We start from the raw sequence: 27,287 nt of genomic DNA on the forward strand, positions 1-27,287 counted from the left end.
CGGGCTGTCGAGCAGGGAGATTGTCCAGCGAGAGGTCATCCAATATAAGCTTAGCTCAGAGCAGTGTGGTGAAGATGTCCTAGCAATGGCGGTTTGCCTACAGCACGCTGAGCCGCAGGAACCTTTCTTACAAGAGCCTATCATAGAGCAGCGCATCTCGTATCCTGCCGTGCCCTATCGTGCAAGGTGCAAATGCAGTCTCTTCGCGCCTTGATTATGTCTTGGGATGGCAGGTGGCTAAATATAATTTCAGAGCTTGTTCTAATTCAGCATGCGCATGAGACAAAAGCTCTTGGCGTAGCGTCATAGATGGTACACGTATGGCCAGAACAATTGGAATACTCACCAAGAGTGCAGTGCCGCAGGTTTTGAACAGCCGGGAGGCGCCAAGCGTACTAGATGAGCATCTTCAGATGTGATGTCGCGATGCATGTGGCGCATGGTATAGCCCGCCGGAGGAATGGCAGGCTCCGGAACGTGGCTCCGACGCTTCTGCACGGCATCAACGCCAACGTGCATAACTCAAATCACTGCGGTTGAAATCGGGCCAAGGAAGAGACCAAGCCTTTCCCAGAGCTCACCGACCGGCTTCCCGGTATAGTGCTACTGCGGCCTGTTGGGCTTGCCGTTGAGGCTGTTGCGCGGCAGAACTGCTGGATCGGGGTAGGCTCCCGACAGCCAACGGGGCCGTGGTCTTTTCTCAGCAGCTTTCGAGAAGGTCGGGCCAGAGTTCTGCGTGCTGCGCTGTTGATCAGGCCGTGAGTCCGTGACAGCGCCAGACCGCCATCCGAACGCCCCATAAATAGACGAACACGTCCGCAGTCCGAAAGGGGGCATGCCTCGGTATGGCTGCCACGCCTCGGTCAAGAGTTTGATGGGCGGTGCAGGCGGGCGGAGGACGAAGTGCCCTGAAAGATCGCCAAGCCCCTCCTGAGCCCACTCCGAATGGGTCCCCGCCAGCGCGGCAGCGCGGCCAACATGACAGTGACAAGACGGGTGTGACGTTTTTATTCTCCGATCACGTCGGCCGCCCTAACATCACAGTTGCAATCGCTGCTGGGCGGCTTCATGCACGCACGCATGGACGCACCGGCCGAGCAGGGAGCCGACGGATGAGCAGCAGCATCACTCGTCAATCCGACGCAGGTCAAAACGTATGTACCGTGGCTGCGCTGGAGCTAGTCAAGAGGGGCCCAAGAGCCAGCCGGCCGCCCGGCCGTCCAGCCCGGGCGCGGGATGGGATTCCATTTCGAGTATGGCGGCCGGCCTCGTGGGGCCCGTGGACAATGGGGACCTGCAGGGCGAGCATCACCGTGTCCAGCCCCGGCCGACTTGCCTTTTCGGTCTGGCGAGTCGTCCTATCAACCACACCAAGCCTCGGCTCTCAGCTAAAGAAGGCCTTCTGGAAGAGTTTGCATTACAAACGGTAGCGTTGGATGAGCGGGCACTACCCATGTGGTACCACTGCGGCGTTTTGAGTCAGATTGTTGGTGGGTAAAATAGGCAGATAGATAACTATAGATGCGCTCCCGCCATAAATCCAGTCTCCGGGGTCCTGAGGCGTAGCAACATTTGAAGCCACATACACCTCCAGAACATCGCTGGCCGGATCGAATAAAATAGTCACCCTTGTCAATATCCAAACACTCTTCTACCGGACGAATATGGCGAAAGAAATGACCTCCGTCGTCTTCGCGAAGCGACCCACGGGAGATATTGTGCCTGGGGAGACTTTCCGCGTTGAGTCCAGCCCGGCGCCAACGGAGGCAGATCTCAAGGATGGAGAGGTGCTCTTCGAGACATACTACATCTCGCTGGATCCGTCAATGCGTGTTTGGTTGAGAGGTTCGCGGGCGACATGCCTCTTTCGTATAAAAAGGAAACCCCGCTAATTGTGTGGCAGAGACCGCTTCATACCTACCCCCAGTCCAGATCGGAGAGGTGATGAGAGGTGTCGGCGCCGGTCGCATTCTGGCATCTAAGAACCCAGCTTTCAAGACGGGTGACTGGGCAACGGGATTTCCTGGGTGGAAGGAGGTGGCCGTGCTTGGCCCTCGAGAGGTCTACCAGGCACCATTGCTCCCCGGCGTGGAGGTGCCCGATCTCCTGGGAGCCCTGGGCATGACTGGCTTGACCGCCCTGCTGGGACTGGACAAGATCGGGCAGCCAAAGGAAGGAGAGCTCGTTGTGGTCTCGGGAGCAGCGGGTGCAACTGGGTCCATTGTGGGCCAGATCTGCAAGCTGAAGGGGTGCCGTGTCGTTGGAATCGCAGGCACAGACGAAAAGTGCGCCTGGCTGAAGGAGGTTGGGTTTGATGTCGCCTTGAACTACAAGGCGCCTGATTTCCGTGACCAGTTTCTCGAGGCGACCAAGGTGAGCATGCCGTGACTCGTGAGCACCAAAGCGACGGGTTCAAGACTAACCTATGAGCAGGACAAAATTGACCTATACTGGGACAATGGTAAGTGGTAGAAGGCACAGACATGAGAATTCACTGACATAGTGGCAGTTGGCGGTGAAATCCTCGACATGGCCCTGGGTCAAGCAAAGCTTCGGGGTCGGATCGTGAAGTGCGGAAGTGAGTTCAGATTGCTCCTGAGATTGTGGCAGCACAGCTTACTGACTCGGAATCAGGCATTGGTGAATACAATGGCGGAAAGGAGTCTGGAGAGCTCATGAAGGTACGAGCACTGCGGCATCTCATATTGCTGAACTCTTCGAAGCTGACCATGACCGCAGAACCTTGGCCGGATATCATCGATGCGGCTACGGTAAGTTCGCCCTTCGACTGGCCATTCCACCACAGACTGACGACGAGAAACAGGATGGAGGGCTTCATTGTGCTCGATTTTGCCGCGGACTTCCCAGAAGCGATGAAACAGATGGCTGTGTGGGTTTCGAAGGGCCAGGTCAAAGCCAAGAACACGATCGTAAAGGGTGGGCTAGAAAAGGCACCTGAGGCGCTCGCAGGCCTCTTCAAGGGCGTCAACACAGGTAAGCTGTGATGCTGTTTCAGCTGTTTGGTTTGAAAATTGAGACTGACACTGTTGAAACGCAGGTAAACTTGTCGTCGAGGTGAAGGAGCCGGAGCCAGCGTCATAGGCAAGCTTCTGTCAGCAGGAAGAGAATCCGCGGGCGGCGGGCAGTCTGAATTCTGAGCAAGGAGAATTCGGCAGAATCTGGAAGCAAATTCAGTTCCAGACAATTGGTCAACTGTTGTCAGATTCACGGTGGTGGCCACTGTCCCCGGCAGCCAAAATGCGCAGAGCTGCTGTGGTGCGAGCCTTCTTGGCCGGCGGAAGCAACAACGGATATCCTGTAGATTTTCTGCATGCCACGGAACTCTCCGTTCTCCCCAATGCAATGAACCGCAAAATGACTGATTCTGGCGAACTTCAAATGTGAAGAGGGAGGTCTCGAAGATGGTAACATTGAACGAAGGCCACTACTGCTTGACAAGCTTGGCCTGCACTCTCAACGGTGTACCTCCGTACCTGTGAGCTTACGTAAGCGCATCGCATGAACGCCAATCTTGTAGTGTCGCGTCGCGTCGAACTGGTTCGCTCTGTAGAGACGAGCGCATGTTGAACCACAGCCACCAATTCGCTACCAGCTGCCTCCCCTCCGGCCGCGATCCTATACAGGGATTCGCGCTCTGCTGCTTGTTTTCCATGCGCCTAACAATGTCGCCTTGAGCCCTCTAAGCACCTGAACGGCCGGCTTCGACCTTCCTCCAAATTCCGACGTCTCTTCCTCCTTCGACCGGTCCTTGACGAAAACCTGCGACTGAATTCCCTGGGCCAGTCGGACTCCCTGCCGGCTCATCTCAGACACATTGCGACATCCACTTCCGGGCACAAACGGGCTCTACAGCAAACATGGATAAAATGCTCAGATTCGGGCCGAGCACGCAGCTCTTGTCGAGGTGCAGCAATGGGTGGTTGACCATGGGCGTTGCGCCGGTCCGGACTGGGAGTCCATTATACCAGAGCATTAGGCAGGTATCCACGACCCGGCCAACGAAAGCCCAGGCAACCAAAGAGCAGGTCAAGGTGGCCAAGGACACAGTCAAGGAAGCAGTCGTGAAGAAGGCAAAACCAACAGTTGCGGCTGCCGCGAAGCCAAGGCAGGTGGCTCCAAAGGCGACCGCTCCCAGCTCGTCAGAGAAATTATCGACAACTGCAAAGGCTGTGAAGCCTGCCCCAAAAACTCAGGTGCCCAAATCTACCTCTGCCGCGACGTCGGGCAAGGAGACCAAGGCCGCCGCGCCTGCGCCTGTGAAGAAGACCCCGGCCGCCAAGGCCAGCCCGGCGGCGGCGGCGACAACGACTACGCGGGCACCGAAAGCAGCCGCCGCGACGGCGGTGGCTAAGGCCCCGGGGCAAGCGACATCTTCGCACACACCCACGCCGACGTCCACACCTAGGCCCACGGCCAGCAACACCAAACCCGGGGCGACAACAAGCCCGGCAGTGGCCACAGGGCCAGCGAAGAGTGCACCGACACAGGCAAGCAAGAGCAGCCCTGTATCGGCGCCTCTGCCTTACTCTGCTGCCCGTGTGCCAAAACCCACAGAGCCGGAGCCGAAACGGCCAGTAGACCCGTCCAGCCCGGAGTACAAGCGGGCCGCACGGAAGTGGGTGCAGACGATGATTGCGCTCCCGATCCTGCTGGTCACGTCATATTTCCTGTATGACAGACGTACGTTATGTTCTTCCTTCACACCGCGCCGGTTCGGCGGCTGTCAGACCTGAAGCTAATCCTCCCTGAAGTGGCCTTAGGTAATCATCCAAGCTTGGAACCGTACCGTGCAAGGCCTCAACCGGCTGCTGTAGCATCGGAGGGCGCAGAGGCTCACAAGGTCTAAGGCGCATGAGGGATGAAACCCAAGAAATACCCTACTCGTTTCTCAAGTTCCAAGTCGCAAAACACGGTCCACGTCTTAAATTTGACACGAAGCCATAATTGACCTCTCGCGGATTTTGTGTATCGAAGCACTGTGACCCATATCGTGCCGCCCCCCGCGTCCCTTCCACCCGTTTCCGGCGCCGACACCTGAACCTGATCGGGTGGAAGCGCTCGCCTGTCAGGAAGGCCATGCAGCAGTCTCAAGACCGTGATCCCAGAGTTTCTCGCTATCAGGCTGAACCAATTGAAAAGGTCAGGCCGGGCATCCTCGGTTAATGGCTTGCAAACAGGAAAAGCACAGTTTGTTGGTGATTCCAGGATGCAGGCAGAAGATGATCCTTCATCCTCTAGGCAAGCCGGGCCATGACTGTTTGTTGTAGTGGCGTAATGACTCCGTGGACATATGCAAACACCGCTGTTCCTGTTTCCAAGAATACGTACGTCTGGTTGGATGTGTCAGGTCGTGTTCCACCCAAAATCCGTTCCATCTACAGTTTGAACTCTATCTCCGTCTCTCGATACGGACGACAAGTTGTGAGTGCAAGTGCAGGCCAAAGGGATCAGGGGATCATGGCATGTCTTGCATGTCTGGCGGAGGTACCTCCGCACAAGTGGAGCAGATGAGCAGCCCCCCTGTACTGCCCCGCCCCGCCTTGCCAAGTTCAGCTTCCCTCACAGGACTCGGGATCCCTGTCCAAGCAGTCATAGGCAGCTGAATGCGACTGTAAGCTGCAGCCGGCCGTGCGACTCCAAGACAACGCCATTAAATCATCGTCACAACAATAACAACAAAGACAACCTGAGAGGCTCCCCCCCAATTCTGCTGACACCACCAAGGTGGTTCGACGCCTTCTATTCTACATGAAACTTTTCGCAACTGATCATGCTGGAATTCCTCTCTGCATGCTGACGCCCTCGAGCCTGGCAAGCTGGCCATGTCAATCGTTCCCTACCAGTCTCGCGGTCGCGAGATCGTCCTGTAAGCCGTCTCTTGTTCTTTTTTAGCGCCCTTCTGCTCCAGATGTAGCTCCACAAACCGCGTGCCTGTCCTCAAGCTCCGAATACTAACGACCGGCGTATTTAGGCGCCACCATAATGCCGTCGTCGTGCGCGACCCCTCCTCGAGACGCCTCGAGCTCGACCGTGCCTTGACCGAGTGCCCAACGTGCCACCAGCCGCTGAGACCATCATCGCCCGACCGCGGCTTCGAATCCTCCTCCGAGAACGAATCATATGTCAGTCCCGACTATTTTCGCATGCTGCGAGACCGTCGCGACTTGTTTGAGCCCAACCCACCGCCATCGAGCCCCATTCGTCGTCTCGTCCACACCTTTAATGACAACGATCGGAGTCTTCCGGAATATGCACATAATGCCGAGTTCGTCTCGAGTTCTCCCGCCCCGCAGCCGCAGGAAGGAAGTCGCATCAAGCGGGAGGCCTTCCAGCCCAATTATTTCAAGACCTTCTTCGTCGAGGAGAGAGAACTCGGTCGAGGCGGGAAGGGTGTTGTGCTCCTTGTGAGACACGAGATTGACGGCTGTCAACTGGGGTACTTTGCCTGCAAGCGTGTGCCTGTTGGTGACGACCATGGCTGGCTTGAGAAGGTCCTTATTGAGGTCGAGCTTCTCGCCAAGCTGTCGCATCCAAACCTAGTCTCGTACCGGCATGTTTGGCTGGAAGATGTCAAACTCAACCGGTTCGGCCCTAGCGTGGCATGCGCCTTCATTCTTCAGCAATACTGCAATGGAGGAGACCTGCTTCACAAGGTGGTTGGCAAGTTCCCGGAGGAGACCACCAAAGAACAGCTCAAGGCTCAGATGCGTCGCCGATCAAAGGGCCAGGCGGAAAGACCGACAGACTTGTGGGGTGCACGCTCCCAGCTTGCGCCCGAAGATATTCACTCATTCTTCAGGGACATCACCGCAGGCCTTGCATACCTACATGCTGCAAACTATATCCACCGCGACCTCAAGCCAAGCAACTGCCTGCTGCATGACGAGCGCGGGAGGATTACCTGCCTGATCAGCGATTTTGGCGAGGTTCAGCCGGAGAACGTCGTCCGTAAGTCGACGGGTTCAACTGGCACCATATCCTACTGCGCGCCCGAGGTCTTGAAAAAAGACAGCACGGGCAGGTACGGCAACTTCACCACAAAGTCGGATATCTTCTCTCTCGGTATGATCCTGTATTTCATGTGTTTTGGGCGGCTGCCATACCGGTCCGCAAATACAATCCATGAAGAGCTCGAAGACGTCGATCTGCTGCGGGCCGAGATCACAGACTGGAAAGGCTTCGAGGATGAACGGCGAGAGAGGCCCGAGCTGCCAACAAAGCTGTACACCCTTCTGAAGCAGTTGCTCGCGCTGAACCCAAATGATCGCCCCAGTGCGGACGATGTCGTCAAGGCACTGAAGAACGTCACAATCTTGGAAAGCATGTTACGCGGCGCCGGCACCGGCGCGTCCATTGGAGTCCCCGGGCGGCGCATCCAGAATCTGGATTCGCCATTGCCACCAAGCACTCCTGTACCAGGTTCGTAAACGCCCCCAGACCTTTGCCACTGCCGCTGGCTAACACACATTAGATCCCAGAAAGCGTGCCACTGTACAATCGTCGTCCCAAGAGGACCTCGAAGACACGCAGAAAGGCGATGGCCCATCCCAGTCTCAACTTCACCAGTCCCTGCAGAAACTCTCAAGCTCGTCGCCGACGAGACACCGCGCACCGACTATGTCACCATCACATAGTCAGGATGGTCACCACCGCCCTCGTTCGCCGCGATACAGACACTCAAGCCCTACACGTGATCAAGACACCATCACAACCCCGCTGCTCATGCCCCCGCCAACCACCTTCTACGGGGAGGTCAGGACGAAGTATGAACAGCTCACGCGCGCACTGTCTGCGCCTACGTCACCCTCCCTCCGATTCGCGCTATTTGTGGTCAAGATGCTGGTCTTGGCCCGCGCTTGCTGGCCCGCCAGTTTTAAGATGGCAGTGGGTGGCATCTTGGTCATCGCAGCGGCCGTCGACGTCGCCTGGGAGTTGAGTCTCAGAAGATCGATGTCGTTTTTCGTGCTCCACCTCGCCCTCGTCCTGGCATTTCAGAGACGCGGCGACCTCTGCCTAGGCGGCCCTGAACCATGGGACTGGAGCTCGACCCTCCCACATGACGGCGTTGTCTGAGCGACTACAACATGACATATCATGAATGATGATCCAAATAAAGAAAATTCAAAACACGACGGCATAAATAGCCGATATGATGCTTCCCGACAGCATCCACTCTCAATTACCAATCACCAACCATTCTCGGGACCTGCCGCGCGGAATGAAGAAGCAGAGAGCGTGTAACCGTGTGGGCGTCAAAAGGACCGTACAAGATGAAATGAGAAGTTGAAAGTCCTCTGAAGGTTCCCAGAACGGCCCTTGTGGCCGTCCTTGTGGCGGTGGAACTTGAGACTCGGCGGCGTTTGAGGTCTGATTATAGTCCCTCATTTCGGTTGGCAAATTATACCGAACTCATGGCAGGCAGGTAGCCGGGGCGCTCGCGCGTATTTGCGAGGACTTTTTAACCCGGTTGGAAGGGAAACGTTGGAAAGGAAAGGTTAGGGCACCTGGGCATCGAAATGCCAAGCGTCTCCGCCCTGTGTATCTCCCACCTGGCTTGACTGTGTCCTAGGTTGGATACGAGACCAATGTCCACCTTGTTAATGTAGGTGAGGGCCGTATTTGAAAGCAAACTTGCACTGCTGTAGATGGACATAGTCGAGGCCGGATCGTGCGACCACTGAGGACGGACGGCTCCACCGGGTCTCGTCCGCGCTTCGCCGAGCTTTCCATTGGTCGCATGTTCCAAGTCGGATGCAAGTACAGACTTCGTAATAAACCCTGGCAGGACTGTGTTTCTGAATTAACCGCCCGGTTGTGCCCCTCCCTCCGGATCCTCTGTGGCCGGCGTGTGCCTCGTAATTTTAAGGTGAAGGCCCGGGCCGTCGCCTTAGGTCGACTGACCCCCCAGCATATAACACGGGATATTATAATAGGGGAGCGCACTTCGTGATGGATGTTGTTGAATTCGACGATATTGTTTGCCTATCAGGTCTCATGCTCCTAATTCCCTCGTGCTGAAATAATCAAAGTTTCCGGCATAATATTCTTCCTCAAATTAAACGCAAATTCCTTGGCGGACAAACTACCACGATCCCACCACAACCAGGCACACCATATTACTCAAGAGCCTAGATCAACCTTGTGTCTCAGACTTTGTCTCGATCTACAAAAAGAATGTGTACACGGCGGAAGGTCATCATACACCACCGGTGCGGCCACCGGATCATCAAGATTCTCGTGTCAGAGCCGTGCGGCGACGACGACTGCAGGAAAGTGAGGGAGGAGGAGGTTGCTTCGAACCAATACCCCTGTGTCATACACGTCTGTCCTCATTACGGGCGTTTTTAGAGAAGCCTCTTCGATCGTGGTCTTTGATTCTGGGCCAAGTGTGGTGCGGTTTGAGGTTGGAATGCTGGTAGACATGCCTAACTGGCAGGTTCCCACAGCCGTGGAGGCGCTTGTGGTGACGGACTTGGGAATATTTATTATGGTGATGCGGTAGATATTATCATATGTGTTCGGGCAGTAGATAGAATTTTTGTTGGGGACGTGGTGGTCGGAGTATCTTGTCTGTACAAGCATGAGTTTCAGGTAGTGTACCTAAGTACCCTAGGGTAGTCTCCCAGGCTTTCATGAAAAATGACCACAGCCCGTGGTACAGGAGATTCAATCAGTGTAATGATCTTCAGTTCTTTTATTTGCGACTTCCAAGGCTCCTTATCCTCGGTCATAGTGTACTATTTCAAGATACCATCTCTACAAAAGGCTACAAGATTCGGCTTGGAACTCCCGTACCTAGTCAAGTGCACATGTGCTGTAGCTGACTTCCACGCGTCAACTGGTGCACTGAGACAAATGATGGAGGGAACATCCTCCCCCCGTTCTTCACAACTATCGCACCCTTGACCAAAACTGAGCTTGTAGCGCATATGTTCCCTAATGGTCCCAGAGACGCACGCCCTATAGAGTCCCAATTTCATGGTTTCCTTATGTAAGGCACATTCTCAGAATTAGCATCAAAATATCTAAATCCGATCCCTACTTGAGGTTCTGACACGGGAAACACTTGAACTTTACGCACTCATGGCATGGGGGCGCACGGCGCTTAGGCTGTGCCATCTCCGTGAGCCATGTATAGCTTGGCTATCGAACATCTCGACTTTTTGCAGGAAAGTATTCCTTTTCCGATGGATGAGACAACTGAATAAATCATAGTGCTCAAGTGGTAGGCTACGATTTTGGCAGCTGAAGTCAACTGGTAGGTAACTAAGACAATTTATATTATCTGGTGACTATCCTTTTTATAGCAACTCACTACAACACGGTGCAGTTAGGCGTGAAGCAGTATTTATGGTGAAATATGTATAGGATGAAGTCAAAACGACCTAAAGAAGGCATCTGTGGTGTGATGTAAATGGACCTGTGTACTGGGCTGCTGGTCAGATATTGTTCAATGTTGTACCCGTATTCATCGCAATAATTACCTAGGTACCTAGGAACCTAGGTACCATACAAATATCAGTGGTTCCTGCTCATTCCCATCCATTTTTCTGGTCATTTCGAGGTAGCTTTATTCGCAATTCGGCTCACCACTGAAAGGTGCCACAGTCTGGCACCGAACTTTTCAGACAACATACCTAGGTATCCCGGCATCGGGCCGAGTGGGTCAGATAAGACGCCGGACCTTGGCGATGCCCTGCTCCGGCAGCGTCGACAAAACTCGCCCCAGGGTATTTTATTCATGATGAGCATGCATCATACTCCCTGTAAGCCGAAAATTTCTGAGAATGGATTAGATTAAATCATCTGGCTCTTCCTGATCTGAATCGTACTAATCCACGCCAACATGACGCCGATTGCACTTGAGGAACACTCTCAAGGGGGCGGGGTAGTCCAGCGAGTCGAAGCCGCCGACGACGACTCGCTTCGGAGAGCATTGGCAGCCGCGCAAACTCGCTTCGTGGAATCGCATCCGAACTCGAAGCGTCATCATGAAATCGCGGTCTCTCATCTGCCCGGTGGCAACACCAGGACGCTGCTCCACACCTCTCCCTTCCCTCTCACGATGAAGTGCGGCAAGGGGCCATTCGTGTGGGATGAAGACGGGCACAAGTGAGTTTTAATCTCAGCCATATTTCTCTTTTTTATGGTCTGACGGATCGCAGGTATCTCGATCTGGTCGGAGAATTGAGCGCCGGTATATACGGCCACTCGCACCCTGTCATCCGGGAGGCCATTGTCTCGACTTTCGACAACGTCGGCTTGAACTTGGGGTCCACGACCAGCCAGGAGCATAAATACGCGGCACTGATATGCGAGCGGTTCAAGCTAGAGCGGGTGCGTTTTGCCAATTCGGGCACCGAGGCCAATATGCATGCGTTCAATGCCGCGAGGGCGTGGACGGGCAAGAACAAGATCGCCGTCTTCAGCGGTGGGTACCATGGGGCAGTGTTCAGTTTCGGGAGTGGCAAGGTGGCGCAAAACGCAGTCAACAGAGATGATTGGGTAATTGGGAAGTACAATGATGTCCAGTCCGCCAAGGCGGTTATTGAGGAAACACCAGGCCTAGCTGCTGTTGTCGTGGAAGCTATGCAGGGAGCCGGAGGGGGCATCAGTGGGACAGAAGAGTTCTTGTTCCAGATCCAGGTAAGTCGGAAACTAAGAACTTTGTCGACTGTTCTCGTACTGAGTAATGGATAGGACTCGGCAAAGAAAGTCGGGGCAGTTTTCATCCTCGACGAGGTGATGAGCTCCCGTCTTGCTCCACATGGCCTTCAGGGAGTTCTCGGCCTCCAGCCAGACCTAGTCACTCTCGGGAAATACCTCGGTGGTGGCTTCGCATTTGGCGCATTCGGAGGTCGAGCAGACATAATGGCCGTCTACGATCCACGCTCCACCGGGGCGATAGCACATTCTGGAACTTTCAACAACAACACCATGACGATGCATGTCGGCCACGCAGGCCTGTCCAAGATTCTAACACCAGAAGTGAATATCGCTTTCAACGCGAAAGGAGACAAGTATCGCCAAAAGCTCCAGGGAATCACAAAAGGCACCAAGTGCTCATTCACGGGTCGCGGGGCGTTGTGGTGTGTACACTTCTCGGATACTGGGCTAAAGGACATAAGGTCCGTTGAGGACGTCAGCGAGCGGCTGGATTTGCACGACTTGTTCTGGTTCGAGATGTTAGAAGACGGATTCTGGATCCATCGGCGGGGATCTATGGCACTGATCCTAGATACGCCAGATGAGGAGCTGGATCGTTTCGTAAACTGTGTGGAGAAATTTCTAGAAAGACATAAGGGGTCTCTGAGTTTGTGAGCTAGCAACACTATTCCGAGTGGTCAGGCAAGCATTGCCTACTTAAAGGAGAGGCTTGATGACCTGGCATCTGCGTGGAATAGGACGCTCAAACATTGAACCGAATCAACCCCAGCCCCAATGAAGTCGAATGCGACTACCACTTCCTAATATTTGGAGACTGAAGCTACAAACTCTCTTCCAGCAGGATTCCCACAGACATACTGTTGATCCTGCCATGTTGAAGATCTGGCGCCCCACTACCGATATGGCTTTCATTTCTTCGAGCATGCTGGCCATCCTCCCACTGTATACGGCCCCTGTGCCAGCCTGCAGCATGTACACTGATTTCAGTGAGAAGACGTTGTCTTGTGCGACCATTCATATTATTATAACGGTTTGGACCCTCTCTGGCATGTCCTGCTGATTCAACCTGCTGCACGAGACAAGGCTAGGAAGTATCACTCGCCACGACACCGTTGATCGTCGATACAAGTAGCCCAAGGGCTAATCTGCCTCGGTGAGGTCAAGCTAAAGATCGAGCCTGAAGCCCTTATCTAAGTGCATATATAGACACCTAGGTACATGCAATCTTTTATCACGAACGGAAGTCCACCGAGAAAAACTAGACACTCGTGGGTGGATGTCATACTTGACAAACAAAATACGACAGCAGCGCCTGTTCTTGAGCCGGGTAGCAGCCATTACGTATGCATCTTGGCTTTTAGCACAGAGCTAAGGGATCATGACATGACTGCTAAATCTCCGTCTCAGAGACTACACAGTCATGCTCGCCTAGCAATGAGGCCGTTCATGAACTAAGCATTACCTCGTGAGGGACCAAAATCAAAATGAACACGTATGGAACACTCAACAATTTCTCCCTTGTCAAACAAAAGTCGGAGCAAGATTCAGAGACCTTCACCAAAAAATTCTCTCCTCGATAATTCTCAAGGCGAGAGAAGCAAACGGTCTTTCCTTCAAATATTCAATAAAGCGATCTCATATTCTCGCAATGTCTCTAAAGCCAACCCAACAAAATGGACCTACCAGGTTTGGGACAGCACTCGATCTCGCACAGTGTTTGGAGGATCGTATAGCGAATGGCCTGCGCCCAGTCAGTACCGCAACGTCGTCCTCCGGAGACGGCACACTGACGACGATGTCAAGCTGCGTCGAGCGGCCACCCATCGCTACCTGGTCGATCCCCCAGCCAGGGAAGACATACAGAATCTACCTCAAGGGCACAGACAAAGTGCTCATGGTCACCGAGGGACGGGTGGTGGTGCAGCCGATGGCAGAGGCTCGGCTCGGAGGAGGCTGGAACTGGGCCTGTGTGGAAAAGAACAACTGGTTTGGCTTTCGTAACCATGTGTCTGGAAGATTCCTCGGTGGCCTCGTATGCCCAGGGCGGTCTAGTGGCGTAGGCAAGACTGGGGCGTGGATTCATGCCTTCCACGATTATCAAAGGGCGGAAGAACTTTTCTGTGTGCGACCACATCCCGATGGCGGGTATTTGTTGCTCATGTGGACTTCGGAGAAAGTCGGGCTGCTACAGCTTGGCCTTGCTGCAGACGGAAAGGCGCTCGTGGGAAATCAGGAAGACGGTGCCCTGTGGCTATTCGAGGAAGTGTAGGTGAGAACTCTCAAGTGCTTCTTCAACTGTGGAAGTATTTCATCTCACCTCACGTCCGACAGTCACTGAAAAAAGCAGCCAAGATTTGGAAGCAAGGCCACCGCATGTGGAAAGACTGATACCCCAGAAAGCCTGACCACCCGAGAAAAGCCGGCCACCCAAGACAAGCCTGCCAAAGGCCAGAACCACCGCTAGGAGGAGCAAGGGGGACCCTCAGGTTGACATGGAATCGGATACAAGGATATTCGACGCGCTTGTATTGGCCGTCTTTTGCATCATGGTACTTAATTTCTTTTTTTATAATGTTCCGTAGACTGTCGAGCACGTAGCCTGTGCTCGACAGTCTCCATAATGTGACCCTCGACAACAACCCAGGCGTAATTGGACCACAGAGAAACTGGACGACGCGATTGCCAGACAAAGGAGGAGTCACTGAAATCGATATATCTTGGAGGGGTTGCGCTGTTGTTCCAATATTGAGTGTTTATGATATTTGCCTACACCCGTGGACAATCGTGGTATTACTCTTAGAATTCTGAGCATACTATCCCCCACCCATTTGGAAGCTTATGGCCTCATAAAAGGCACACCCTTGCGTCGGCGTACATCCTTACCCCTCCTGAGGGCCGCACCCCTCCTGCTGACGGCACCTCGGACCGCGCCGACGTCCCTCGCCTTCAGGTCTCCCGTCCTGCCCTCAGCCAGCACTCCCAAGCCCTGCGTGATACTCCCCGTCCCGAAGTCAGGCTCGCCCCCGAGAGAGCCAAACACATCCCCGATGTAGTTCGAAGGCTGAACACCGTCCTTGTAGGTGCAGTCCCACTCGCTGAGGACGCCCTTGACGATCTCAACGCCAGCGAGGTAGATGTTCTCGACAGCGATGGCGAAGCCGTTCTGGTCGTTGATGAGCAGGTGCTCGTAGGCCGAGACCCCAGGCGGGGGCCTGTCAAAGTCGGACCCCGTGCGCATGAGGATGATGCGCCCGAAGTCGACGAGGCCCTCGATGGCCATCCGCAGCAGCACCTCGAGGGTGGCGTTGTCCTCCTGGGCGGTCATGCAGTAGTGGCCCGAGCCGTTGGTCCAGAGCGTCGTGGTGTTATCAAACGCCTCGGCCAGCAGCGCGCCGCTGTAGTAGACGTCGCTGGTCGCGCTGTCGCACAGCACGACACTGGGCGCCAGTGTGGCTGCGGCGTGGGCCTCGCCGGACGCGGCGTAGCGGCTGCGGTACTCGGCGGCGACGTCGGTGTCGCTGAGCTTCGCCCTGGACGCGAGCTCGTACGCGGCCTGGCGCAGGTCCTCGTTGACCTCGAAGACCTCGGTGCCGTACCAGGTCTCGGGCATGACGTCGGGCTGCAGGGTGCCGTAGCCCACGTAGCCGGTGGTGAAGTTGGCGGGCATCTCGCGGGCGTCGAACTCGTACTGCAGGGCGACCTGGACGGCGTAGCGGGAGAGGGCGACGCCGCCCAGGGTGGACCACGCCGGGTTGACGCCTGCGATGCCGCCAACCATGAAGTAGGTCAAGGTGAGGTCGAACCTGTCGGACAGCACGACAGCCATCATGGTCGCGGCCGCGTTGATCTCGGATTCGCCCGTGGTGACCTGGCATATCTGAAGGTCCTCGGTGCAGTGGACGTGAGGGAAGAGCATGGAGAGGCCTGGGGTGCTGATGTTGACTGCGAGAAGGTCGCCCAGGCCGCTGGTGGGGAGCTTCTCATACCAGATATCCGCCTCGGGCGTGAACTGCTCATTGTGATTAGAAACAAGGTGCTTGACTGGTGGGAAGGGCGGGGTTTGCAGGCGAGCATACCATGCTGATGATGAAGAATTTGGGCGCGATTGTCGCGTGACGCTCTGCCAGGTTCGCCGTGGGGACCTTGATTGAGACTGCGGCGACGACTTGGCTGACGGCCAGCAGCGCCGAGACTGCTGCTGAGAAGAAGCGCATCTTGAGAGTCGTCGAGGGTCTTGAGTTACCTAAGTAGATTGAGGATGCTCACTCAAGGCAGGACGAAGCAGATTGGCGACAGCTCAGGACCGACAAAAGAAAGTGACGAAGGAGAGGCATGTACAAACGCACGGGGGTGCTTTTCATCTTATACAACAAACAGTCGGCCTGGTAGGAAAACGTAGGAAAACACTCCCAAGGTTCACTTCGGGCGGGCCAATGAATGGGTGACATGATCCACCCCGCCCACTATGGCAAGGGAAAGGAAGTGAATGACGGCAATAGAACAGAAGTGCTCGCATTGGTGCTCGCATTGGTGAATCTCTTGTCAACATCCACTTGGTGTGCATGGTTGGGCCTGGTCCACCCTGAGAACGACATGCTGAGTGAGCTGCATCCAACACGCACCACCACTTAGGGCTGACTGGCCTCAAGCCGCGAGATCGTCCCGGTCAACACCAGCTGGAGTACACATGAGCCGACCTTTCGGTGCATTGGTCAGGACGACGTGATGACGCTTCACCGTCTCGGGCACCGCTTGAGCACCCATCGCCCAGCTCGAGCATCGCAAAGGGGGAGGGGGAGCAGGCGACTGGGTCTGTGACGTAGTGAGGACCCAAAAGCCCATCGGACCCGTGGACTGAAGCCGCAAAGGGCAGTGAGAGATAAGAAAGAGGCATGATTTTTCCCGCGACTGCTGAGAAACGGGAATTGCTATCTTGAGTCATGTCATCAAATCGCTGAAATGGGTCCCAGGACCTGCAGATCTCCCTTGCCGACCTCCTTGTGGCGTGCGGTAGTCGAATTTGGCTGCCCGTCGAGGTAACACGGTCGTGGTTGAGATGATGTTCCAGCCCGAAGGCAGGTGTCATGCCTGCATTGGCGGCGCTGGCCGGCCATGACGGCAGCTGGGCAGCTGGGCAGCTGGTGACGACGACTTCCGGCAGCGCGATAACCCAAGGTCACCTGGGCGGGCACCAGTTGACTCAGCTCCTATTACTCACAAGACTAATAATAAAGGCGAAGATAACGGACGACGCCGGCAAAACTTTTCCTCTAGAACTCCAGCATGCTTCGGCCCGAGATCAAGCTTTGTGGAGCCTCTTGGGGTCCGCTTGGGGCCTTCCCGGAAGTAGTCGAGGGTGGCTTGGGCTGGATATGTTATTGATAACATCATCTCACATGCATCAGACTCACTGGCATACCACGACGAGAAGACCAAATTTTCCGTTTGGATGCTTCAGTTTGATGCTTCAGACCTGCAGAGAAACTTCAGAGTGTCGAGGTGGGTTCAAGGTTGGTTGGGCGGGGCGCCTGGGCCGGACATCGGGATCGCACCTGCAAGGTACGCGAGACTGACTCCACACTACAGTACGGTCGTGGAACCCAGACACCACTCATACCGGATTCGGACGACAACATCTCGCCATGAACTTCCTCGTCGTTGGTGTCACACAAGGTCGAGGTAGCTTGGCCTCGGGCTGGCCAGGGTGCCTGGACTGCATTGAGACATAATCTCCCGCCTCGAGACCAGATAGGCTCGCCTGATACTGACATCCCCAGGTTCCTGATGTTGATCGACCCGGCATCTGAATCACTCTCCCAAGGGTTCCAGATGTGGCATGCAGGGAATGGATTCAGCGCCGTCTGGCTTTGAGAGTCGAGTCTTAGTCACCTACCGGGGGCCAAGGCAGAATGGGTCTTGTGACTGACAGCAACACACATGAATCACCAAGCTACACTCAAGTTGTGCTTCATTTGCCCGACCGGTCGAAACGACTTTGCATCGCCCTTCGACGATCCCGACTGCTACTTCAGCAAAACCCTCCCACACGGACAGCTAAACAGCCGGCCCCGCATCGATAAACAACCTGTACGACCTGAATGGGCCTTTCCTGTTGTCCGTGTTGTTGTACTGCCTCGACGGACCCAGCTCCAACTGGTTCGTGCAGAAGTACAGATACCCGTTCAGGATGGCAGCGCTGTCAGCGTGTTGGATCAGCCCGTTCCTCACCAGCGTCTTGACGTAGTAATTCTTCGCGGCCACGAGGCCCGACCCACCAGCAGGGACCCCGTTCACCTCCTCGGTGATCCTCGACTGGTCCGTCTGCACGTAGTAAATCGCGTTTTGCTCGCTGGCCAGCATGAACATCCGCCCCTGGTCGTCCGCCGTGAACCCGGCTTGCTCCGAGCCCAGCTGCCCGGGGTCCTGGACGGCGGCGAGGACCTCGTCGTCCGTGGCTTCAAAGTTCTGCAGGATCTCCTGGGGTATATAGTAGAACCGTCGGGAGGACAGGACGCCCCAGTAGAGTTGCCCGTTTTGGAGGGCTATTCCGTCCGACGAGGTGGTGCAGAATGACTTGGTCGTCCCATTCCAGCAGTAGATTGGCTCTCCATTGTACGAGCCCACATATGTCGGGTCTGCCATAACACTGAAATCTCCAGCCAGTCTCTTCACAACGCCTCCTGTGGCAAGGTCGACAGCCAGGAGTCCACCGTTCACTGACGCGTCCGTGAGGAAAGCAAAGCCACCAGTGCCGGCTGTGTTGTTGATACGCAGGTCATTGAGATTCGTCCCACTGGAAAGGACGTCATCCGGGAACAAATAAGTCTTGACCAGCTCCCTCGACACCGCGTCGAACTGCATGATCTTCGCGCCCCCCGAAACCGCAGGCGCAGTCTTCTTGTACGGGATGCCGTTGTCCAAGACCCACAGCTGGTCATGAGCATCCAGCACCAGGTTCTGGACGTTGATGAAGCACTCCGACACGTTCTGCCCAGGCTGGCAGTTCTGGATTTCCGCCGACGGCCAAGGCTCCTCGCCTGTGAAGCTTGTCGCTATGGTCACGGTGTTGGTCCCATTTTCAAAGTTGCGCGGGTAGGTCAAGTAGATGTTCTCCGCGAGGTCGAGTGCCAGGCCCGTTGGGGCGCGCGCGCTCTCGTGCACCGCCTCGAGAGCGCCGCCTATGAGCTTGAAGTCTTGCACGCAGACACCATTGGTCGTGTTGGAGCTGGACAGGGCTGGATCCGGGCAGACGGCGGGAAATGCTGCGATGGCGAGATCAGCCAGGGCGAAAATACCGAGTGTGAGTAGGTTTGGTGAAGCCATATTGTCTAGGCGAATGTGTTGAATTCCTTTCACCCTGCAGATGTTTTTCAATCCGACCAAGGTGCCCCAAATTGGCGAGACCTCGAATTCCAGGATATCATGCGCTCTTAGCAGATAATTCGCCTGTTCGTAAATTCCTCTCCGTCGACGGTAGCGGACTTGGTCCAGATTTGTCCACAGAGATGTCTTACGCGACAGGCAAGACCGGATCTATCGAGCAATGGTATCCTCAATGCTGTGCCTGAGGAAATCCTGTCACACCTGCGCGTCAATACGGGGACGTGACGACTTTATTTCCAGGATCACCGTGCCATCATAGTGTAACAACGCAATCTAGTCCATGCTGTTATGATGTCCCTGATCCTTAGTAATCTCCCCGCACGTTCATGATGTCAATCGTTGCGTGCAGCGTCGTAGTCGGCATGTCGGCAGATACTTCTCTGGGGCTGCGGAATTCATCAGACAAGTCTCTTTGCCCTTTTCTTATATCATGAATTGTGGTAAGGCAAAATGTCTGTTAGCACTCGCAATGCGTTGTGGTTGGGCGAATGGGGGCGGGGGCAGCTCGAAGAGCTGACAAAACTCAAAAACGAGACGCCGCAGGACATCCGAAAGCTTGAAGAGGGCTAGATTTGGACATTTTCTTGATATCAAGGGTTGATTGAAAACAGCGTGGAATTTCCATGATATCTTCTGAACATACCCATCTATGGCCTCTTCCTTCAGAGGAACGGTAATGGCCTCAGGAGGCTATTGGGCAAGCTTTGTGTGATACGCAAGGCCAGTAAGCCATGGCTGTTGCTGTCGCTGTCATTGATCACGTGGATTTCCAGACGCCCCCAACAGTCCTGCTGGAGACTGTGACAGTGAACTAAGGACGAGTGTCATAAGTCTCAGGTGCCATTGGTTGGGTCCACCTACCTTGATCAGCGTAGTTTGTCGTTGGCAGCAGTCGTTACCATGGACTTGGTTCTCGCGGAGAACATCCAATGCTTGTGCTAAACATTCTCCCAGGCTTCAAGTGAGTCACAAGGAAAGAAAGATGACTTGTGTCCCATTGGATGCGGGCGTGCAACGTTCCGGAGTATACGCCCCTGCCAGTGTCGCAGTTCAGCACCATCAATCCTGCGCCGGTTTACCGTCCACTTTGTCAACTGATTATTGATTTGTCCGGCGCCAAGACGCAGAGAACCAGTACAGCGGACTGGGTCCAGACGCTTGTTCAATCTAATTTGCGCTCCAAATCGTATTGGATTTTATCCGGGCCGCCCCAAGGACCCTTGAAAAGTCGAGAGCTGGCCTGCTCGACAGGCCAAGCTCTTTTAAGCGCTTCTATGCTAGCCCGGCGTGCTTTAATATATCAAACAACCGCGATGCTACCCTCCTGGTCTGGACCCTCGGGGTCGAACCCAGAAAATGGGTAAGAACTATCACTATTAAAAGATTTAGCCTCTTAAACTCGCAGTAGTGCTGCACTTTATTACTGATAGACAGAGCCGCCAGAGCTGTCTTATATTGCACGATGTCATCCCCCGCATCACTGATTCGGAAACTAGGCCCTCACGGGACCACGGTGCTGTATATTGGGCCCTCCAGCTTGCTACCCACGGACGGACTTCCAGCTTTGCACTTTAGTTTTCGACGACCTAGACGTTCTTGGCGCCTCGGTAGCCACTGGGATTTGGTAACCCGGAAGCAACCGACACCAGAATGCATGTTAGAGGCCATGGGGTGTTCGGCGTTGTCGTGCGAGAGAACCGATACTGAGAGGCAGCGTTGCAATGTCCTTGTCTGGCGTGCTCGACGCTTGCGTCGAGGCAAATGACCCTACCGATCTAGACCAGACGAACTCCATGTCACCCAGGGGAAAGTGTGTATAAATGCCCCCATACCCATCCGCAATGTCCTCGATGGGGAAAGATCATCCCACGAGGTAGCTTTGTCCGTCCATGACCCAATAATACCGCTGCTTAACATTACTCTATCGGCGTGTTGACATTATGAAGTTCCTCTCACTTCTGCTCGTCCCGGCCCTCGCAGCGGCCCAGGATATCACAATCTCCAAAGTACAATACTCGGGCAATGGGTGCCCTCAAGGAACCGTCTCAACGTCGATCTCTAGTGACAAGACCGTAAGTCTCTCTAGTCAAAGCCTACTTCACATCTCATACCGCTTTTAATATCAAGCTGGATTTGAATCATGAATCATTCAAGCCAGCACCGAGTGCCTCGTGAGCTACAGACTTAGCTAACCGATTCAGGTCGTCACCCTGGGCTTCGATGGCTTCCAAACATACATCGGACCCGGCACGTCTATCAAGGATCGTACCAAGAACTGCGTGAGTAGCACAGCCATAAGACATGCTGAGCTTCCATGACTACATTTCGCTGACGACGAGAACAGCAAATCCACCTGACCCTCAGCTACCCAGCCGGCTACTCCTTCGCCGTCGTCGACAGCACCTACCACGGATACGCCCAGCTCGAGGCGGGCGTCACCGGCACTTTCTTCAGCCAGTACTACTTCAGCTCGGACGCATCCAACACATGCACCACGCAGTCCTCGATCGCCGGCGGCGGGGTATGGGCCGACGGCCAGGTCTACACCAAGCAGGATGTGGTACCGACGCCCAACTACGTCAAGAGCAAATGTGGCCAGACCGAGATCCTCAATGTCAACAACCGCGTTGCGCTCAGCTCTACCGATACCAATGCCTTTGGACAGCTTACTGACGACGATGCTACCGTTGATGTGAGCCAGCAGGTTCATATTGCTTGGTTCAAGTGCTGAGGGGCAATGGCTCGGCCGTCGTGCTTTAGGATACGTGCTGCAGCCATGTAACCTGGGGCATGATCTCGGAATGGGGGAGACTTTTCGTGGCTTGGTGGACCGCGGTACTTCTTGGTTTCACTTTCCTCAGTACTGAATGATTGAACGTGTTGTATGCATGCTCATACTTGGCATTGTTCACCAGCGAATAAAACAATTCCAAAAATCAGGGACAACTCCTCGCACTCTGTCGTCTACACATGCGTGGTTAAAAAACTGTGATGACCCAAGATTTGGATGACTGACCGTCAAAAGTTATCGGTCTGTTTTCCCTTCCAGGATCCTCGTGACCTGCCGGTATTTCTGCTACCAACTAGCTGTATGCGCTCGCTAGCCAGGTCTTGCAGACCATTACTCATGATCCCGTGCGCCATACTCTGACTCGCAGGGTGCTTATCTGAGATCATTCATAGATAAGCTCTACTGTTTCCACTTACAGGACGTCTGATCCTGGCCCAAAGCTTTCAGACGTTGAGGAAAGCCAACCCGTCCTGCCCGTCGAGGCCACTGTGGATATATCCAAGACAGCCTCCAGTTGCCGTCTATGATCTTTTCCATCCCAGGAGCGGGGCTAGAAGCACCGTTCCCAATGACTTTACTGACTAGTCATTACCTAGATACCCACATCTCTTCATCAGCTGAGCGTTTATCCCCTCCCGTCTTTTGATTTTCCTCCAACTGCGAGACAGCTCAACTTACGGCATCTGCAGGCGTCGATTTTGTTATAACGATCTGCGGTTATTGTCTCCCTCGGGCTTGCTTGATAGCTTCAGACTCTGGTTTGGTACATGGCAACGATTGCTTATGTCGGCCGCGGAACCCATCTTGTAACGGAGATAGAGAGTGAAATATATTAGGTTGTGAGAGGAGTCAGGACACAGCCGTCTGATCGTTTCTCCATGGGTGATCTTTGCCTCGTGTGGCATTTACAACGGGGAGCTTAACACCTGGGTAATTACATACGATATCGGCGTCTTTTCGCATCCCATCTATGTGCGGCTTACCTAGGTACTGAGCTCCCATATCAAAGTGTTTCAAAAGAATTATTGGCATGAAGGAATCACACTTCTCAAAAATATCCTCGACGGTATGAAATCTCTCAGCGAAGGTCATTTGTAAACTCAGGTACCAGGCAAACGTATGCTCAAAGACTTGCTAGTTGAGCCTGTTGAAACCAACAAAAGATATTACACAGGTGCAAAAGCGATATTGCATCAGTTGCGGGATCAGCTCTGCAGGTATGTAGCGGACATCAAGAAAAGCCCAGGAAACAGTATGTGCACCTGAACTGAAGCACAAGCCTGACATCTGATCAACGCAATTGCAATACGTAGGGCAGGCGATGCCAAGGATCTTGGCGGTGCTGCCGCCAGGGGTATCATGATCAGCGATGGGCCTGCAATCAACCCATGGATGCGCGTCGATCACTGGGGTGGCTCCACTGATGCACCCCAGCCGTGCCAAAGCTCGTGTGGGCTGTCGTTGCTGTACTTTGCGTACGCAGCAAATATAATCTGAGAATCGTGAATAACTCACCAAGTGGGCACTACCGACGGAGCCGAAAGACTTCTAGAATCCGGTATTGAAGCATAAACTGTGGGCTCTCTGTCGCCATCCACACAACAAGCAGCAGTGGAAATATCCGATTGGGAAAAGTTGCTGTCTCAAGTTTCAAGAGGCAGGGTGTGCTGATCAGCATCAGTGTTGCCCAAAAGGCGCCAGTGCCTATAATGGAATGGTCACGGCACTGGTGGAGTATCTCAGGTCATTCTTCCAGGCCTGCGAATCTCCGAGTTGACGGCCCTAGCACACCAGTGCGGATCCGGTACTGGGAGCAGGGGTCCCGCTGACGTGGACGCGTGGAATATACACAAACCGTGAGCCCACAAACTGACCCAGTTGGGCTGTCCATACGGGTACTTCCAGGCATCTTGACCGTGGATGTGGCACGAACCTGTTGACTTCTATAGTGAGGCTGTCAAAATACCCAGTATTTCAATCTATATTCCATTGCTTGCTCCAGCAGCTCTGGAGGTTCATCTCGATCTGCTCGCAAGTGCTTCTCCTTTCCGATAACTTGGCTGAGCCACCGTCGACGGTGAGCCCCTGAGGTTGGATGTAACCATAGTAGACACAATTGCCAACAGGAGGCTGAGAACAAAGCTTCACTGCCAGCCACGTAGGTACCATGGGGTAAGGTCTTATTATTCCCATAGGGCATGTTGCTCTCCTGATACGTGGCGACACGAATCGGTACTTCTCTCGGTCGCAAGTCCCCAGCCAGTTTCACTCCCTGGAAGGTCTCGGTGGAGGCTTCATCAATGTACATGTAACGATGCTGCCATCCAAATTCTCCCGATGCCAAGGTGGTTCCCGTCCGATCAGGGGTTAAAAGCCGTACACCAAACGGGTACTCTTATATCCTCTACTATTAGTATCCCCTAGTATAGCCAGGACCTCCTTACTTTTAAGTAACTATCTATATTAAATAGGTATAATAAGGATTTAAAGGTAAGGTTAGGGGTTTTAGTATTTAATTAATTAAGAATAAGATTCTTAATATTACTATTTTAAGTATTATTATTAACTTTTAAGTATTTATTTATTTATTAATTTAGTTTATTAATATATTTAGTTTAAAAGAGTAGTTAAAAATATATTTATATAATAAAATAAGGGGGTTCTTTTTAAACCCTTTTTTTTTTAAATAATATTTTTATTTACTTTTATCTTTAAAATTTATAAAAACTTATTAATATAGTAATTTTATTATTTAATTTACTTTAATTAATTTAATTATTTAACTTTAAATTATAATAATATAGGTTTTATATTTTATATAATTTTAATTTAGTTTTTAATATTAAAGGATATTATTATTACTTTAATAAATTTAATAATTTATATAATTTTATTTTTAAGTATAAAATATAAGCTTTTATTTTTATATATTAATAATATTTAATATATTAATAAATATAAAAAACTTTAATAATAAAAGTTTTTTATACTTTTAGTTTAAATATTACTTTTATATTTATTATAAAATAAAAGAATTAATAATTATAATTAATATATTATAAATATTAATTTATATATTTATATAGTTTTAATATAAAAGAATTATATTATAGAGAAGTTAAAAATAAAAATAGTATTTATTATTAATAGGTTATTAAAAATTTAATTTAATTAATTAAAATTTTTAATAAAATTAGTTTAATAAAGTTAGTAAAAATTAATTAACTAACTAACTTAATAAATTTTTTTAATTTTATAAATTTTATAATAATAATTATAATATTAACTTTTATAACTTTTAAGTTTTAATAATAATATATAAAAGGTTAGCTTTTACTACTTTAAGTTAATTTATAATTTAAATAAAAAAGTTAATAAAAACTTTAAGGTAGATAAGAAATTAAAATATTTTTAATAGTTTAGTATTTTTAGTAGTTATATTATTAATAGTTAGAATTAAAGTAATTAAAAGATTATATTATAAAAGTAATAAGAGAATATAAATTATATAATAAAAGTTTTTATTATATAATAAGCTTATTAAAAGAATTAATAAATCCTTTTATTTATTAAAAGTTTAATATTTAATTAAATATTAAAGTTTAAAATATTTTAAAACTTTTAATAAGCTTTAATTTATTTAATAAGTTTATTTTTTAAATAATAGAGGCTTTATAAATTAATTACTTATCTTTTTTAATAAAAATATAAACTTATTTAAATATATTTTAAAGTAATATAATAATTATATAATTATAAATATAATTTATTAAATTAATAAGTTATTTTAATATTTATTTACCCTTTTAATAATTAATAATAATAATAAATAATACTTTAAAGTATTTTTTAATTTAAAATTAATAAGTATATTTAATTAAAGCTTTATTAAATATTATATATAAGTTAATATTTAATTAGTAATTATAATAAGTAATAATAAATAATTTAATAATTAAGTAAAAATAATTTATTAATTTTTTATTTAAAGGTTTTATTTATTAATATATTTTTATTAAAAATATTAAAAGTTATTAATTTATTACTATTTTACTTTATTAAAGCTATTAAAAGCTATTAGTATTTTAAGAAAGTATTATATATTATAATTAATAAAGAAGAGTATTTAAAAGAGTATTAAAAGGTAGTTAAAATAATTCTAAATAAAGTAAAGTTTAACTATATATATAAATAATTAAAAATAAGTTATTAAATAATTATAATTAATAAACTTTATAAATAAAGTTAATTTATCTTTTAATTAATAAAATAGAGGTTAATTTACTTTAAATTTATTATTTTTCTTTTATTTATATATTTATAATTTCTCTTTTAAAGGCTTTTATAAGTATTTAAAGAATTAAGACTTTAAGGTAATATTTTATTATTTAATTTTATAAAAATAATTTAATAATATTTTTATATAGTATATTATTAATAAAAAAGGTTAAATAATATTAAAATTTAAATATTACTTAAAATATTAATTAGCTTAGCTTATATATAAAAGTAGTTAAAATAGTATATATTAGTGTTAGTTAGAAATCTATTTAGTTAGATAGTAAAGTATTTAGTTAGGTTAATTAGACCTATTAATTAAACTAAGTAGTTTATATATAGGTATAGACCTACTAATCTTACTTATAGTACCTATAGTAGCTAATTTATTATAGTCTATTATTTCTATATTAGTATCTTTTAGTTTTCTAAAATCTTCCTTTTAGCTAATTAAAGAGCTTTATTTTATTAATAAAATAGTTTTTAAATTAAATTATTAAATTACTTAGAATTATTATTAAATATATAATTATAATTTATTTAATTTAAATACTATAAAAACGCTTTAAATTAATATTTTATAAATTATTTAAATTACTTAAATTTAAATTACTTTAATAAATAAAATTAAGTTTAAATTACTAATTAATTAATCACTTATTAAGTTATTTATTAGGTAGTTATTAATTATAGCTATACTTAGTTAGTTAGTTTTTAATAGTTTCTTTTTTTTTCTTTTAGTTTATATAGTTAATTAAATTATTAAGTTATCTAATAGCTATTTAATAGTTATTAGAAAGTAGGGTTTATTTTAATAGTTATTTAAATAAGGGTTTAATTATAATTAGTTATTTAGGTAGGGGTTATTTAATTAATTATTTAGTTAAGTTATATTAAGTATAATTTTTATATAGTAAATATATTATTATTTTATCTATATAGTTAGTTATTTAATTTATAAAACTATTATTTATATTTAGGGTTTCTTAAATAATATTTAAAAGGTTATTATAAAAGAGATTTCTATTTACTTATTTATTTATTATTTTAAACTATTATATAAAGTCTTCTTTCTTAATAGGTTTCTTAATAAAAGGAGTATTTTTTATAAGCTATAAGGGAGGTTATTATAATAATAAGTTACTTA

The 27,287-nt window shown here is 49.7% G+C and overlaps 7 protein-coding genes across 7 annotated transcripts; 5 read left to right on the top strand and 2 right to left on the bottom strand.

The window, feature by feature from the left end:
- The first annotated feature begins 1,547 nt into the window (after positions 1–1,547).
- On the top strand, positions 1,548–3,413 carry KVR01_010293 (uncharacterized protein). Its single transcript, XM_044793281.1, has 8 exons — positions 1,548–1,845; positions 1,904–2,373; positions 2,434–2,461; positions 2,510–2,578; positions 2,635–2,681; positions 2,740–2,771; positions 2,825–2,994; positions 3,059–3,413. Exons 1-8 carry the CDS (start codon positions 1,665–1,667, stop codon positions 3,100–3,102), a joined length of 1,041 nt encoding a protein of 346 aa, XP_044640452.1. The 5' UTR covers positions 1,548–1,664; the 3' UTR covers positions 3,103–3,413.
- A 165-nt stretch (positions 3,414–3,578) lies between these two features.
- On the top strand, positions 3,579–5,452 carry KVR01_010182 (uncharacterized protein). Its single transcript, XM_044787642.1, has 2 exons — positions 3,579–4,701; positions 4,773–5,452. Exons 1-2 carry the CDS (start codon positions 3,879–3,881, stop codon positions 4,865–4,867), a joined length of 918 nt encoding a protein of 305 aa, XP_044640341.1. The 5' UTR covers positions 3,579–3,878; the 3' UTR covers positions 4,868–5,452.
- Positions 5,453–5,681: 229 nt separating this feature from the next.
- Positions 5,682–8,821, top strand: KVR01_010258 (protein kinase IKS1). The gene is made up of 3 exons (XM_044781785.1): positions 5,682–5,887; positions 5,993–7,440; positions 7,493–8,821. The coding sequence occupies exons 1-3, from the start codon at positions 5,844–5,846 to the stop codon at positions 8,092–8,094; spliced, it is 2,094 nt and encodes a 697-aa protein (XP_044640417.1). The 5' UTR covers positions 5,682–5,843; the 3' UTR covers positions 8,095–8,821.
- Positions 8,822–10,552: 1,731 nt separating this feature from the next.
- KVR01_010419 (uncharacterized protein) lies at positions 10,553–12,342 on the top strand (the record flags this gene model as incomplete). The annotated part of the gene is made up of 3 exons (XM_044791511.1): positions 10,553–11,133; positions 11,187–11,667; positions 11,722–12,342. The coding sequence occupies exons 1-3, from the start codon at positions 10,868–10,870 to the stop codon at positions 12,340–12,342; spliced, it is 1,368 nt and encodes a 455-aa protein (XP_044640578.1). The 5' UTR covers positions 10,553–10,867.
- A 2,163-nt stretch (positions 12,343–14,505) lies between these two features.
- Positions 14,506–16,712, bottom strand: KVR01_010423 (uncharacterized protein). Its single transcript, XM_044784212.1, has 2 exons — positions 15,765–16,712; positions 14,506–15,697 (listed from the first exon to the last, which is right to left on the bottom strand). The coding sequence occupies exons 1-2, from the start codon at positions 15,900–15,902 to the stop codon at positions 14,525–14,527; spliced, it is 1,311 nt and encodes a 436-aa protein (XP_044640582.1). The 5' UTR covers positions 15,903–16,712; the 3' UTR covers positions 14,506–14,524.
- Positions 16,713–17,742: 1,030 nt separating this feature from the next.
- On the bottom strand, positions 17,743–19,011 carry KVR01_010347 (uncharacterized protein; the record flags this gene model as incomplete). The annotated part of the gene is made up of 1 exon (XM_044788471.1): positions 17,743–19,011. One exon carries the CDS (start codon positions 19,009–19,011, stop codon positions 17,743–17,745), a length of 1,269 nt encoding a protein of 422 aa, XP_044640506.1.
- A 2,000-nt stretch (positions 19,012–21,011) lies between these two features.
- Positions 21,012–21,802, top strand: KVR01_010313 (uncharacterized protein; the record flags this gene model as incomplete). The annotated part of the gene is made up of 3 exons (XM_044781342.1): positions 21,012–21,143; positions 21,273–21,350; positions 21,416–21,802. The coding sequence occupies 3 exons, from the start codon at positions 21,012–21,014 to the stop codon at positions 21,800–21,802; spliced, it is 597 nt and encodes a 198-aa protein (XP_044640472.1).
- Between the last annotated feature and the right edge of the window lie 5,485 nt (positions 21,803–27,287).

The sequence above is a fragment of the Diaporthe batatas genome (genome assembly GCF_019321695.1).
Source record: "Diaporthe batatas strain CRI 302-4 chromosome Unknown Contig00013, whole genome shotgun sequence".
Classification (NCBI taxonomy): Eukaryota; Fungi; Ascomycota; class Sordariomycetes; order Diaporthales; family Diaporthaceae; genus Diaporthe; species Diaporthe batatas.